The 16246-nt window shown below is 38.2% G+C and overlaps 1 protein-coding gene across 1 annotated transcript in view; it reads right to left on the bottom strand.

The window, feature by feature from the left end:
- The window catches only part of MEGF10 (multiple EGF like domains 10), a gene marked incomplete at both ends in the record, with an annotated part of 66609 nt that overhangs the window by 14869 nt on the left and 35494 nt on the right, over window positions 1-16246 (bottom strand). The window contains 4 exons of the mRNA XM_079548682.1: window positions 1397-1543; window positions 10701-10803; window positions 12869-13032; window positions 15558-15678. Coding sequence (XP_079404808.1) covers window positions 1397-1543; window positions 10701-10803; window positions 12869-13032; window positions 15558-15678 — 535 coding nt within the window. The remainder of the gene's footprint in view (window positions 1-1396; window positions 1544-10700; window positions 10804-12868; window positions 13033-15557; window positions 15679-16246) is intronic.

Raw genomic sequence — 16246 nt, 5'->3', positions numbered from 1 at the left:
TGCATCTCTTCTCTTGGAGCATTTAAATTATATAGGAGCATATTTTTCAATTGCAAATATGTGTATCTATGGTATCCTTTACTTATGTCTGATGCCGTTGGCCATTTACCACTGCTTCAAAATGAAAGCCTAAAAAGGCAGTAGATACGCTAATGATTCCTACCAGATTCAGTGGAAAGCTAAAGTTTTGAGCTTCTGAAACTCACAGATGTTTTATTTACCTGCCAAAATATGCATTATAAAATTAATAATTGTCAATTGCATTTGAAAATGTTGACCTTAGAGCTGAGTCTCCTACCTAATTTATTTCTCAAAAAGCCATGAACATAACAATGTCACTGCACAAAACATGAATAAAATAGTTATCACAGATTTGCAAGTGTTGGTAAAGACCTCTGGAGATCATCAGGTCCAATCCCCTGCTAGAGCAGACTCCCTGCAGCAGGTTGCACAGGAAAGGATCCAGGCAGGTCTTGAATATCTCCAGAGAAGGAGACTCCACAACCTCTCTGGGCAGCCTGCTGCAGTGCTACGCCACCCTAGCAGTAATGAAGTTCTTTCATACGTTTGTATGAAACACGCTTTGTTTCAGTTTGTGCCTGTTGCCCCTCGTTCTATTTCTGCATACCACTGAAAAGAGCTTGGCCCCATTCATTTGACACCTGCTCATTATATATATATATATATATAAACACTGACAGATCCTCTTTCATCCTCTCTTCTCCAGGCTGAAAAGTCACAGGGCTCTCAGTCTTTCCTCATATGGGAGATGCTTGAGGCTCCTAACCATCTTTGTGGCCCTCCACTGGATTCTCTCTAGAATTTCCCTGTCTTTCTTGAACTGGGGAGCCCAGAACTGGACACAGTACTCTTGATGTGACCTCACCAGGGCAGTGTAGGAGGGGCTCTTTTTAATGCAGCCCAGGATACCATCAGTGTTCTTGGCCACAAATGCACACTGCTGGCACATGACCAACTTACTGTCCACCGAGACACCCAGGTCCTTTTCTGCAGAGCTCCTCTTCAGCAGTTCAGCCCTGAATCGACACAGATGTGTGAGATTATTCATCCACATGTGCAGGACCCCACGCTTGTTCTTGATGAATCTCCTCAGACTCCTGTCTGCCTAACTCTCCAGCCTAACCAGATTTTGTTAAATGGCAGTACAGTCATCTGGTGTGTCAGTTACACCACAAAAAGAAGTTCTATTTGGAAAGATTTGTTGACTTCAGATAATCCTTCTGTGCATCCATACATTTTTACAATTGAAAGACCCCATTAAGGACTGTTGCATTGTATTTCCTAGTGCAATTAACAAAACTAATGAGTTATTATATCTTACTTATTCCATGTTTCAATACAGTTTCGGTTATAGAAAGTTTTACTTTGTCCTTACTTCTCTGACAGGTGGTGCCTCGGTATCCTGGTGCACACTCACAGATTCCATCATCTGGAGAGCATGATGCCCCATTTTTGCAGTAACAAGACAGTGAGCAATTTGGTCCCCACTGTCCCTCAGCGCACACACTGTCACAGTGTATACCTGCAACCATAAGCAAGATTGTCAGCACGAAAATATAAAGAGGCTTTCTGCACAGTTATTTTAAACTTTTAGTTCTCAGAGGACTCATTTTTCAAAACAGTGACAACAAAAACTGTTTATGAAAATATCACTAATGTCAGGAGAATAGAACAAGAATAAGGTAGACATGAATCTCTGTGCCTACATTCCCCAGACCCCTGAGTAGTAAGTTTCTTTTACATTCTAGCAGCAGAAAATTTTAGATGCACTTAAAAGCTGATCCTGAGCTCTGTAACAAGTACTTCCATAGCCAGTTCACATGGAACATAAGAGCTCCATGGGATGCTACCTTCAGGCTTCCTTGCCACCAGCAATTTAAGATCTCCTAAAAAGACAAATGCAAGTCCCTCGGTATTATAAAGAGCTCAATCATTTTCCAGGATAAAAATTCTTTTTTTCCTCTCACTTTCACCGATTGTATCAATAGAGAAATGAAAGTAGAAAGTAATTCAAACGCAACAAAATAATGGCTTTTGCTTCTTCCATAATGGCTGCTTTAAAACAGCAAAAGCTTATTTTCAAATTTAGTGTTAGGGAAATGCATGACAAAAGGCACTGCAGCAGCTTTTCCCCCTGAATGTAAAAATTCTTAAGGTCTGAGATAATTCTGTGTAATAATGGGCTTCAGAACACAGAATGATTTCTAATTAGTAGTGAGCTGATTACCGCTAAGCCTCATACCAAATGGAAAAATGTAGTGCACACAAAGAGTTTCAAAACACAACACGTGAGCATTCCAAAATGCTTAGCTGCAGCACTGTTAAGGATGCTGGTCAGTCAGTCATTTTGTCTAACCACTTCTGGCATAAAATTGATTAGAAGTTCACCAGTGTGAACCCCCATACATGTGCCGTAACGCAAACCGCTCATTATAATCACACTTCATCACTTTTTTTTTTCCTGTCGCAGCACAGAAACATTAAATATAACTCTCCTAGTTCCTTCTAACGCTGTCTGCCTTCAGAAAGTAAGCTGCATGCTACATGCCAGCAGGCACCACCGCTGTGGAACTCAGACCGTGTTGTGTCTACACTACTTTGCATTAACAATTAAGTATTATTGTAGCGCCTCTACTGAACGAAGCCCTTTGCTAAGGGAAAAGTGGACAACATCCAACCACAAGTATGTCTTGCTGTGTAAGTATTTCCAGAAAAATATATCACAGGTCCGTGGGCTGCCAGAGTTCTAATAAAGCAAAACAGTTTCACATATGACAAGAAAAAATCTTTAAGTCTGAAGAGCAAAATGCAGTGTTTGTAGCAACACTGAAAAATAATTACGCTGTTTATGCACAGGGCAGACACAGAGGTAATTCGCCAACCCCCACGACATGGGCTGTGTAATGCTGCCTACATCCAAAGACCAACTCTCTAATTAGAGGAAAGGTGAAGCTGCAGATGCTCAAACTGTTTCTTTGCAAGACAATCAACAGTTTGAATAATCAAATATGTGGCTCAACAGATTGCACCAATTGCCACTAGCAAGAGAGAAAATACTTGATTTTTAGAAGCCAGCATAAGACAGTAGAACAGCAGAGCCCAATGATTACTTGGTTAGTACCAACCTGAAAAATGAAAGGAACCCCCCAAAATGAAACCCTCTTCCACCACGACTAACTTTTTCATTTCTGCTTGCACAGGCAATGCCATTCTGCTGGTTTTATCTACTACATTTGAGAGCCAGAGAGATAAGCTGGCTCCTCAGCATCTGGGTCAGCTTTTTCGTAGAAGTCTCTACTTGTGTATGAACAGATATAAAAGAGGGGTTTGATTCTGAGAGATGCTGATGCACACAAGCAGGATGAGATCACTGCATTTTTTAGAAACAAGACCACTTATTTCAGGCACTTAGGACTTCTCTGCGTGAGGCTCTCAAATTGAAAACTTGGGTTTGTGTCTGTGAAAGTACAAGCTGACACATGCAGGGGCTTTCAGAGCTGAGCCTGACATTCTGTTCACTTGAGTGTTATCTGTCATATCATACAGAGCTCTGCTCAGCGAACCCCAATAGAGAAAAGACATTTTTCACGGAGTCCTAATGAGTTTCAGTGGTGTTCAGTATACAATGGTCACTGTTAACAAGTCAGTGGTTGCCAAGAGTTACCAGAGTGCATTATGTGCAGTTATGTAGACCAGTGACATACAATAACACCAGGCTCAATTATATCGTCTTGATCGGTGCACAGAGGATGCTTTATGACAGCATGGTGTCAAAGAGTGATACTGGACATACTGGGACAGAAAAGACGAGGGATGCATACTCCTCAGATCCAAAAGACTTACAAGAGAGAAGCAGCACTATTAAAAATAAAAAAGAAGCAAGTTTCTCCAGTACACATCAGGGAAAATTATCCATTTGGGAAACTAAAATTTACCTCTTGTTCCCCCTTTTCAGCACATATGAGGAGGTGGTCAATATGAAATCCCCCTGCTCAGCAAAAGCACATCACTGAATAACAGTTATGACAATTTAGTGTACTGAAAGAGTGCTGATTATGACGTCTATTTCACTATAAAAGCAATTTTATTATATTTGCTGCTGATCATAAACAAAATCAATTGCACTTCTGTGTCCAAGAGTGTTAAGAATAATAAGTAGCAGAGAGGAAATAGAAATTGATTCAGTGACTTACTACCTCTGTTAATAAAAATATTTTTAAGCCTCACTCAATAGCTCATAATTAGATAAGTAAGACAAGATAAATGGGAAACTGAGTTTCACATTTTCACAATATTAAATATAAGTATTTTTGAGAAAGAATAGGTCAGAAATATTAAAAGTTGAAAAGTAAAATGAGAATTTCACAAAATCTGATGCTTTACATGCTGTGTTTTTACAGAAAAGCTAGAAATGAAGGAGAAGAAAACAACACTTTTACAAGAAGTTGGAAACAAGATTAGACTCAGCTTTCACAACACTGGTATCAACAGGCTTACAATTGCTGCAAAATTAAGCGAGTATTAACTTTGTATGCAACAAAATTGGTTTTGATCAGTTTTTGTGCTGATCTTAATAGTGATAAGGATATCTGTGAGGAAATGTTTTTGCCAGAGCAATGGACAAAGAACTCTTTGATGGCCTTCACAAGTTGCTAGGCAATAGCTGAATGGTCATGATAAACTTCAGCTAAGCTGCTCTGAAGAAATGCTCATGCATTTTATATCCAGTGCTTTATGTCGGGGGCCCCACGTTTAAATCAGCACTCCCCCAGCATTTGTAATTGAATGAATAAAGAAAACAATTATTTAAGGATAGGAACGTTTCTGCCCATGCTAGCAGAGTGTTTACATACTCTCCATACTGTATTTTTAATATTTTTAGACTCAATGATGCATCCAAAATTCAACAATTATTTCTTATGATCTTCCAAGGTAAACTGTTATTGAACTTTTGTTATTTTCTTTGTTATTTTGTTTTGATTATTTTGATAAAAGTTATCAAAAATTAATAAGTAAAGACTTTTTTTTTCATATATTTGCTACACAATTTATCTTCACAACACATGGAATTTTCAAGGATAGCCTCAAAATTAAACCTTATTTGGACAGTGCCTTACTTTCCATTGTTCAGAACTGAACTTAATATACAGTATAAACAAGATTGAGCCTTAAAAATGTTTGGTTCTATCAGGCTAATGATGAACTTCCATTATTGTGCAAGATATCACCTTTTATATTTAATTACTTGAGAAAAACTGTTAAACAATGAATTACTGCTGTTTAAGTAATCTGAGACTTATGATGGGAGAGAACTGGAGCAGAATTGCTTCCTTGCTTCTCTGTCAAAAGGATAAGCAGCCCAAATAAGGAAGCAATAACACAGGGAAGTGGTGGAAAAATTCAGAGACGCTGCTTAGAAGTACCCTCATTGTCCCTAACAGAAGGGAAGGCCTTGATCCATAGCTGAAGGAAGTGTCTCATTAAGCAGCTACGAAAAGGATTAAAGATTTTTCTCTACAAGTTCACGCTGCTGCTTCATCACTGAAAGCTGTAGAAAAGTTTGTGTTTGGGAGTTCTGGTAGGAAGCCAGGCACAAACACTTCTGTGCAGCAGCGCTGTATCAAATTAAAAGCAAATATCAGTAACTATATTTTTTAGTGGAAGAACCACTTCTGAGATACCCTGGTATCTTTCTCAAAGACAAAATGTTGCTGCACTCTCAACCAACCCAGAGATGCTTCTCTTGTCCTCTACAACATTTTTGGTAGCCACAGGAAAGTAACAGAAAAACACCATTTCTCCCTTTCTTACCTTCTTAGCAGGTAGAAAATGAATGTACTTAATGCACTGACATAAAGTTCTTCTTTTAAAATAGTGATATTTACTTCACACAAAGACTCACTGCAATGCACAGGCAAAAGAGATGCAGGCACAATGACACAGTTAGGGTGAGCCAAATCCCTTAACTGAAGTTTGGAGAGTAAATACACTGTTTATCATGACACCATGCACACATGCAACTTCAGTTTGTGCTGCACAGAATATTTGCAACAACAGACACTTGCACTTCAGAAGCAGAGAGAAGTTGGCCAGTGTGGAGGAAAAACTGTCTCGGAAGAGGCTCCTGCCTGGGGTGCACAAGGGCGCCAGCCCTGTGCGCGCTCCCAGTGGCATCTCATTTCTCAGTCTGAATGTGAGAAAGGCCTATGGCAGTACTCTTTTATGTCTTTTTCTTCTATGTAGTAGAAAAAAGAAAACTGTGTACACACTAAAAGCTAAGGAGCACGGGAGAGGTCTAGCTGGTGCTTCCCTGGGGACCTAGTTATTTGCATCAGTGGAGAGGGTGTCAGATGACAATCCTGCCCGCTCTAATCCAGCAACAAATGTGCTTCTCAGTAGTAACGTCGTGAGCACATGGAAAGGACACAGCACTTCCTCACAGCAACAACACATCTGGTGATGGACAATCTGACTAGCATCAGCAGGTGTCAGCGCAGCAAAGTCACCAATATCCTATCTGACACAGCATATGAATAAACACCATGTGTGCTGGTAGAATGTAGGCTGATATTTCTGCATCTGTCTTTTCCATAAACCGATGCTATTGTTTTGGTTCAGATAGCAGACTACCGGTATTTCACAATCCCTGGCACAACACAGCCTTTAAATTGATTTTTAAAATAACAAGCGTGGTATGAGTATGACACGACATTTCTTCATAAACAGAAAGGTCCAAGAGAACTACATCCAAGAAAGCACAACCGCAGTGCGTTACCACTGACACCCACGTTGTACTGCAGTAAGCAGACTGTCTGGAAGAAAACCTTTGCCTCTTTTACAATGCTTTAATGAAAAATTTCAGTTTGCAAGAATATGGATTATCTGATATTTTAGGCAGTTTGGATCATCTGTGTTCCTGGCAGCTGCTTGTAGAACAGGTTAAGTTTAAGGAATGAAATTAACAGGTACCACGGTGCTTGCTGGATTGTGTGGTTATTGAGGGAAGTGGTAGAGGTGGCTCTTTCACAAAAGTTAACTTAAGGTTTTGGTATAAATTATTAGGAGGCTTAATTATCATTACTTGTTGAGGAGGTATGTTTTCTTTGTCTTTTCTCTACCTTTAGGCTTTTTATTTTAATGCCTCTTGCTCGTTTCTACTGTCTAGCTATTGCACTCTCTCCAGATGAAGAAAAGTTATTTATAAGTCATAGCGAAAATGTCAGCGGATGAGAGTGTTTGGGGCAGACATCATCTTCAGTGTGGGCGGATGTTTCTCATTTGTACCATCGTGTCATGTGGCTCCTGGAATGTGAGGGAATGGCAAGATTGCCTGGAAAAAAACATCGCCCTTAACTCTTGCTTCTTTCAACAGAATTAATCTGCAGTAGAATGAACACTTAAGCAGTGCAGTCTCTAACAGGAGTCCTATATAGGAAGGGAATTGTGTTTAGGATTCAAAATCTAAGTAGCTGCATAGACAAAAGAAACTAAATTTAAAACATAAAGGTGATTTAAACAATTTCAATTATTTCTAGAGTTTTGCCACAATTCCTGACACAGTACTAGAAACAGAACTTCACTCATAGCTACCATTTGCAGATTATACAACAGGCATGTTTGAAAATTAAGCTTATATAAGAAACTAAGATATCTAGCATCTTTCTGCTGACAGAATGCTCAGCTACGGTTCTGTCTTGGGACCAAAGCACAGGAAGCATGTCAGCAAAGCTGCTCTGGCTATCTGAGGTGCATTTATCCTACTAGGGCTCTGACTGTCTCCAGGGCAGTGCGCTTCCTCTGCCCCAGTGCTATGGCACAACTGTATCCACCAGCAAGGGAAAAATCTTCCACTCCCAATCTGTTTCAGCAGAGTTACATGAACTCTTTTTCCCTGAGCAAACTAGAAAAATGATCTATTCAGAGAGATGAGAAAAGAACTACACTTAAAGTATCTTTTCTGAAGCTTTACATAAATTTGGAGGCATCAGAACATTCTGAGAAATTTGACTTGAACTCACTGATTTATTCTTTTTAAAAAAAGATAATAAAAAAGATAACTAAAAAAAACATAATAATAAAAAAAGCTTGTTTAAATGTGCTTTTTTAACACTCCCTTCAATGTTTGTTCAGCAACAATAACCATCATTTGTTTTAGCATCATTAGATCCCAAACTGGTTTCCTGTTTGAGTGTTGTTTTTTTGTTGTTGTTGCTGGGTCGTTTGGGGTTGATTTTTGTTTTGTTTTGCTATTTATTTATTTATTTTACAAATTCTCCACCTGTTTCTCCGCCTATTACGCACACACATATGCGTACAACAACCCTTCTTAATCCTGAAGTCTAATGCTACTCTCTGCAGTGTAACATTACATTACAGCTATTTCAGAACCCGTTTCTAAAATATTCTCTCCTTTTTTAAATTATTCTAAATATAAACGTCTGCTCAAAGAACAGATTCCTCCTGTTCCAGCTCCAACATGTGAAGTGTGGGAGGAAGATTTTTCCAGACACTGAGTATAAAGCAAGCTATCCTATTTATGTCATGTTGTACGTCTAGACATCACCAACTTGTTGAAACTAGTCTCACACACTGCTGAGATGACATAATCCAGCGATGGGTATCCAGTTATATCTACAATCACACAGGAAGTCTAAATATGCAGAAGTAGCAAGCTTTTACTAAAGGCAAAAATATTTTGTCCTTTTCAATATTTGAATTCCAGCACTGCTAAGATTTGTACTGTGACCTTTCAGAACTACTGCTTTTAATTTGACTTTACTCATTTACATACTTTTGGTCTCTGACTATTTGTCCCAGTACCAGAAAACTCGTAAGACTTAATCTGGACAGTACATCCAGAGCTTGTGAACATCACTAACTCTCCACACCAAGGTCCCTCAAGATCTGCAACTGTTCACGTATCTTTCAATGTCTGTATGCTTTCATAGATTTATTAACTTAACAAATTGTATTTTGAACCATTCAAATAAAGTTTTGAGAAAGAATGTTCAAAGACCTAAATGCAATTCTGAGGCTAATTAGAACAAATCAGAGGCCATTAATATCCTAAGAAAATAACCCATAACACAAAGCAGCATCTCTAGAAAAAAAATGGAATAATGTTTATTTGTTTGTATTGGGTTGGGTTTTTGGTTTGTTTTTTTTTTTAATCTTTTTTTTGTCTCCTTGCTTGCTTGTTTTGTTTGTTTAATTTGTGTTCTTTTTTTTAACAACCCACTCAAATCATCTCTATTGTTTTTGCATTCTTGTGGTAGTCATTTCCCAGAGGTATCTGAGTGGCTGACAGCAAGTTACACTGCAGCTTGTGGGAGGAGAATAAATTCAATCAAAGCCTCGCACAAAGGTAAGTGCTGCCTCAGGAAACCTCCGTCTTTCACACTGAAACCAGCTGCAGAACAGTACAATAAGGAAAAAACCTCTTCAGAGAACTTGGCACAAGCCTACAGACAAATTGCACTAATAAGAAGTAGGTAAGCTGTACTTGACTACAACTAATCAACCTGAACTGCAGGCACAGGCTTTTGCACAGAATGCCTGTGATCCACCTGCAGAGGTGAAAGAAATAAGAACGCATAAAATTTTGGGGAAAGATCAACAGAGATTGTATCTGAGAAGTCATAAGCTCTACACAAACTTTTATGAGCAAAATAATTTGCTAACCATTTCAAAGCCATTACTTGTTGCAGATTATCCACTCAACTCCACCTAACATGGCTAGAAGCACCAGAGGAAAAAGGAAAACAATTGTGTAATGGACTACCAATCAAGTAGGAAAAATGTTAACTTATGAATGGGTGAGGTGATACTAAGCAATACTATACTACATCTGAAATCACAAAAAACTCCTTTCATAAAACATCAGAAGTTAAAAGGTATGTTTTTCTTCCTGGCTTTTCATTATTATATGGAATGAGTCCATACTTGAAATCAGATCCTTGCAATGCTACAGCAGTGAGCATCTCACAGTGAAACACAAAATCCAGAACATTCTGCAAGACAAACTCATGCCAACTAATCATAATTGAAGATAAACAAGTTTTTCCAATGTTTACAGCATAGAGATCTATGTGGGAATTAAATCTCATAAAGGGAACATTTATTTCACCATGGTAGAACCTTCCCCATAGTTTCATCATACTTTCAAAAAACCCTGCTTTCCATAAACAACATTTTGATAACACATGAAACACAATTCTGGTGAATAACTATGTATATTTCCTAAAGCCACAACAACAAAGCTGCAGGAAAAAAAAAAAAAAGGTAACTCACTCACAACCAAATATATAAAGAGAATCTATTTGTTTACAAAAGTATGAGAAACTTCAGTGGCAACACAACACAATTCTGCACAACTTATATCAAAACTGCTAACTCAAGGTTGATTGTCAGCAGCTCTTCAACAGTTTTATGAGGAGTCATAATGTGGAGGTACACAGGTTGTAAGATTTCATCTTCTATTCCCAGTTTTCTATATAAACCACAGCCAGCAAGGATTCCATGACTGTGAATCACAGGAAGGGACACAACAGCCACAGAACTGGCCGCTTCTCCTTCCAAGCCCACATACTACTCTTCTACCCACAAAAAAGAAGAAAGACGAGACCAAATCCCATCATACAGGAAACTCTCGGTGTATTTTGCGATGGTCTCTTTTGTACCTGACCATCCTGGCAGACAGCGGCAGTAACCCGTGGTAGGATGACAGCCATCTGCATGGCTGCAGTCACAGCGTTCAGCACAATCCATGCCATATGTGCCGTCCTGCAGCCAGGAAAACAAAACAAAACAGAGATGATGAGAACTGAGAGTTGGATGAGAACAAGTTCTGGTCAGTCCTGCCTCAGGAAAAAGGAAACCTCAGATCTCTTCTAAGCCTGTAATCAGTTTACTTAATATAAAATGCTTCTGGCTTTTGGAAAATGTTGATGCTCTATAGTTTCATTCTTTTATTTGAGCAGGGAAGATAAAGAATTAATTCTGGATTAATTTTTTAGAGAACACAAACCTACCCTATCACTGGTAGCACTGTAAGTCTCTTGTACTGTCCCTCTAATTTCTCTTACATCTCAGTCCCTTGTCTATGACTCAGGAGTCATAGAGTTGGGAAATTAATTCACTTTCCTTCCTGCCTCAGATTGTTTTTTTCATGTATTTGTCAAAAAAATAAAGAAGAAAAAAAAAAGATGCCCTTAAACCCACAATTTCTAAAAACAAGAATCAAATAGGAGTGAAACATATTAAAACACATGTTCAGGGTAAAGTTTATTTCTTAAAGAATGCACACTGAATCACTTTCTTTTGACTGATAATGTTTTCTTCTGCATAACAGCATAGAATATATTAGAAAAGAAAATTATATTTTGGCTGTTGAACATTTTTGAACCACCAAAAAATGTTATCAAAAGGTTAAATTAAAAGTTAAATAACCTTCTCAGTATGTTCAACTGTGCCAAAAGAACACAGCTGATTTTCATGGAACCGTATCAGAATACATGAATTTGACTTCCTGTTTCTTCAGTAGAAGGTGCCACAAACTTTTAGAGAATAATTTCATATAAGGTCAATCTCAGAAACAAAAACAAATAAAATTTTTACAATTGCTTTTTCAAAAGAAGGCAAAAATACATCAGTAAAAAGAAAGTGTAAAACATCAAAACCAAGGAGAAAGGCAGGATAATTTTGAGTAATACTTCTGGGACTATTCACAGCAAAGGAAATAAATAAAGAAAAGATATGTCAGGTTTAAAAGACAATATTCAAGATGAAAAACTGGTCAAAGTTACATTAAAAAGTGGAATAAAACATACATCATCATTCATCTGGTATCCCTCCTCTTTTTTTTTTTTTTTTTTTTTTTTTTTTTTTTTTTTTCCCCTGTAGAGTTTCACAGATCTGTAGGACACAGATATTAAATTCCCAGTCTGTCCAGTCTGAAGTAGAACAAATCATGCATTACTTGAGAATAAGGAGAGTTTTGCACATCTGAAGAATCCATTTTTTATAGACAGAAAAAGAAAAGATTAAGGAAGGCACTTCCTTTGTTTATAATCAGATTTGGAAATAAAGGAAGTTTTGAAATATATTGCTGAAAAAGGGTAATTCTAGTCTTCTATGTATTTTGCCCAAACTTAAGTCAGTGTTGATTAATAATCTGAACAGTGGTATTGATTTTCTAAATTTAATGAAAAAAGTGAAATTCATTGATATGCATTTATGTATGGAAAATATTCTATTTGACACAGAAATAAAAGGAGGTGAGTGGAGAGTGAGAAAGTACATGACAGTAAGTTGATTGGGAATTGTAAATTTGAGAATTTCTTTTGAGCACTAGCTTGCTATATTTGAAACAATGGAGCAAATGGCATGAAACAATACCGATCTTTTCTAACAAGCCACTTTCAGAAGAACTAATGGAATTTAGGAGATACTTACCAACGTCTTTCAGAATTAGATGCTAAGTGATAAGCAAAGCTTTTTTCGAAAAACAAAAATTAGTCTTCTAATTGAGATGCATTTGTTGGAAAGGCTGCATAAACACACACAGGAAGCACTCTAATCAGCTTTCCAGAATATTTTAGATTTGTCTGTCACTTTACTTGCTATATCAGAATGAGCATACGCTAAGCTAAAAAAAAAAACAAAGGCATTCCCAAAAAAATCTTTAAGAATTGCTTTATATCCCTAATCTTGAATCTGGTCAAACATGGGATGACTGTTAGATGCAGCGCTTCTTAGGGATTTATTCCAATGAAGTGAGAAGAATTATACTAGTGTCCCCTTGCCCGGTATTAACACAGTGCCATATTGAGCAAAATGATTGAACTACCTGGCAAGGGAGTTCACACTTTTCTCCTCTCCAGCCCGGGGCGCAGGTACAGGTTCCATCCAGAGCATTGCAAGCCCCTCCGTTAAGACACTGGCAAGTTAAGTTACAGCCAAGTCCCCAGGTACCACGGGGACAATTGATTGAACAGTCTACACCATGCCAACCTACCATAAACAAGAATTAAAGTGACAAATTAATCAGGTTTCCCCCCAACTCCTCACTGAGCACACATTTCCCTCCACCTCCCATTTGGAATCTCTGAGGCACACAGAATCTCTATAGGATAGCAGTACTATTTCAGCTGAGAATTTATCTGGATTTGAACAAAGACGCAGAAGGGCACCTTGTAACATCTGTGCACAGCACATACTTTGCAGACAGTGCCAACATGCAGGAGCTATTGATGAGAGATTTGAAAGGTAATCACAGACACCTTGAAATTTTGCTGAGAAGTACTAGCTATCTTGAAAGTTTACAGGGATAGCCTGAAAAAAAATCAGAGTCTTTTCACTTAAGCTGCTACTTTCACAGTTCTTACACCATTACTAAATATAGACAGTTTCGCAGTGTGGTTTTAACAGAAATCTTAGATTTTCCTCCCCACCACACCCCCCCCAAAGAAAAAATATAAAAACAGAGAAAGTAAAACAGTAAAGTAGTGCACAAGCTGGATTTCTCCAAGGATTCACAGAAGACCTTGTAGATGACTTCTGCACTTCTCTTCAAAACACAAAATAAAATGTAATGGAAAGTGCCTCTGAAATGCAGCGTTCACCACTGATTATGTCTGTTAGCAATGATTCACAGACTGTGCACTGGATAAACAGAAATGTAAATAGGTTTTCAAAAGTGTGATCAACTACTGGGTATGACAGAAAACAAGTGAGCCAGTTCATATGTTATCATCAGCAATGACACAAGTCAAGTTTCTAATTTTGTACCTTGTTTACAGTAAGTGAAAGGAAAAATAATTCAGCAGAGAGTACAATCAATAGACTATGCAAAACAAATGTACTGAAATAGAGCTGCCTCGTGTCCTAGATTGATAATTTCAGAGTTTAGGGGTCATTGCAGGAAAAAATGTTACACTGTAATAGCTAAAAAATTGAGACACTTTCTCTCCAGTGCTTTTCAAGGCTTTTTAAAGTTACCTTCTCTGTCTCCTTAAAGAGCTTCCCATAGCATAAGCACAGTTAAAAGAAGCAAACAATGTCAGACATGGAATCTTTCAATGGCAGGCAGGTTACATTTTCCAAATGCATGCTGATCTACCCACACCAACCTGCTTTTCTCAGAGCTACAGAGCTGCCTACTTTCTAAATATAATGACTGAAAAGCAATGTGACTACTAATTCAAAAAGCAGAGGAAGAATTTTTATAGAAGGAGCAGAGCATAATTATATGCAATGTGAGAACTGGAAGGTATTCTCATTTCATTGAAATCAATGGGATTTTCATCATTGTCTTACTTGTGTCAAACCAACTTCCACTGGGCACCTGAGTTATTAAACTTGTAGAAAATATATTCAGTTAATAGGGAAAGGATGTAAAGAGACATGATCAGATATCTAGAGCACCCCTCCTATGAAAAGAGGTGGAGGGAGCTGGGCTTGTTCAGCCTGGAGAAGGCCTTGGAGAGACCTCATTATGTCCTTCCAGCACTTAAAGGAGGCTTAAAAAAACCTCCTTTTTGGAGGAGATTGACTTTTTAAACAGTATGATAGTGATAGGACAAGGGGGAATGCTTTTAAACTAAAAGAGGGGATACTTAGATTACCTATTATGAGAAAATTAATCATTCAGAGAATGGTGAGGCCCTAGCACAGCTGTCCACAGAAGCTGTGGTGCCCCATTGCTGGAAGTGCTCAAAGCCAGGTTGGATGGGGCCCTGGGTAGCCTGAGCTGGGCGGGGGGGAAGCCCTGCCCATGGCACGAGTTGGGGCTGGGTGGGTTTTGAGGTCCCTCCAACATTTTTAGAGTGGGAGAAAACATAAACTGGGCTTATGGATTTGCCTGCCCCTCTCTTCTCAGTAATCCAGCATCACAGCTGAGAGATGCTGCCTTTTAAAAGCTTTCTTACAGCAGAAATGAAAAAAAGAGCACATCCTCAGTGTGTATTTCAGGAAGGGATCTTTAAATGGAACTTAGTATTATATTTTGTATAGAATGGGAACTCATATAGATCTGTAGATCTTTACATGTGAAAAGATCTCTTCAAAACTTGTCTCTTGCTGAGAGACCAACATCAGTGTTAAAATGGCAGGAAAATAATTGTGTGTCTGTGGTACAAGGAGTGTGGTAGACAGACCTGGTGCTCATCCAGATGGAGCAGAAATAGGGCTGCTTTGGCTAGGAAGCCTAACAACACATAAACTGCGTACCAGAAGTCATTCTAGCAAATCCTAGCCCTGCCATGAAGAGGCAAGCGGCAGCCCATTTCAGACTAAATAAATACTAGTAGTTCACCTAGCCACAATATTCAGCTCTTTCAGACGAATACAAAGTATGTGCCCTCTTCTCTAAGCAGATGCTCTCCCATTTTTCACCCCTCACTGCAGGAGAAGCATAGAGAATAAAATATATGGCCTTACAGTTGGTCTGCTGTTTATTAAATGCGTTGCTTCTTCTCAACTTCAAAAACTCAACTTGATTTTATGATTTCAGAATATTAATCTGAAGACACACTTACCTGCTTTGCAAGCACAAGAACCGTCTACTGGTGAACATATGGCTTCGTTTTTACAGTTGCAGTCAGAAGAACAATTTACTCCGTATGTACCCGGAAGACAAGGAGTACCACAATCAGCACCCTGAATTACACAAAAATAGTCTAAAAACTCTTACAGAAAGTTCAGGCAATATAACTGCAGCTGTAACAAACTACCTGGACATGGAATTGACTGATTGTGATGACTGACTCAGATGCCACACAAGTCAGAAAACACACAAGTCACGACTATCCTAGGCTGTCACTAATTTATCCTGAATTTAAGAGAAAAGAAGTCTTTCACACTGAGTTCTCCATGACTTTTAAGTCTACTATAACCATTAGTTTCCTATTAGTTGCAATCAGAGCTCATGTCACAGAACTAACGAACAGCACATGGTGAGATCAATAGATGGTATTTTTAGTAATAAAAAAGTCCTTTGCAAAACCAAAATACAGTCAGATAGTAGTTTAATGGAAAATACTGTCGTTATGCAAAATCTTTTAAGAATTAATTTAGTTGAAATATTACTGCTAGAATAGTCATACTGCAAAAACATCTCTGTGTTAGATTATTAGCATCCAATGCACAAAGAACAGCAAATGTGTAAAAGCTACTGAAAAATGTACCTTACACTGTAAAAATAAGTGTCTTTGTCAAGAGTTTCTCT

The sequence above is a fragment of the Tetrao urogallus genome, assembly GCF_951394365.1.
Source record: "Tetrao urogallus genome assembly, chromosome: Z".
Taxonomy (NCBI): Eukaryota; Metazoa; Chordata; class Aves; order Galliformes; family Phasianidae; genus Tetrao; species Tetrao urogallus.
The sequence above is the reverse complement of the archived record's forward strand: the minus strand, read 5'-3'. Positions and strand labels throughout refer to the sequence as shown.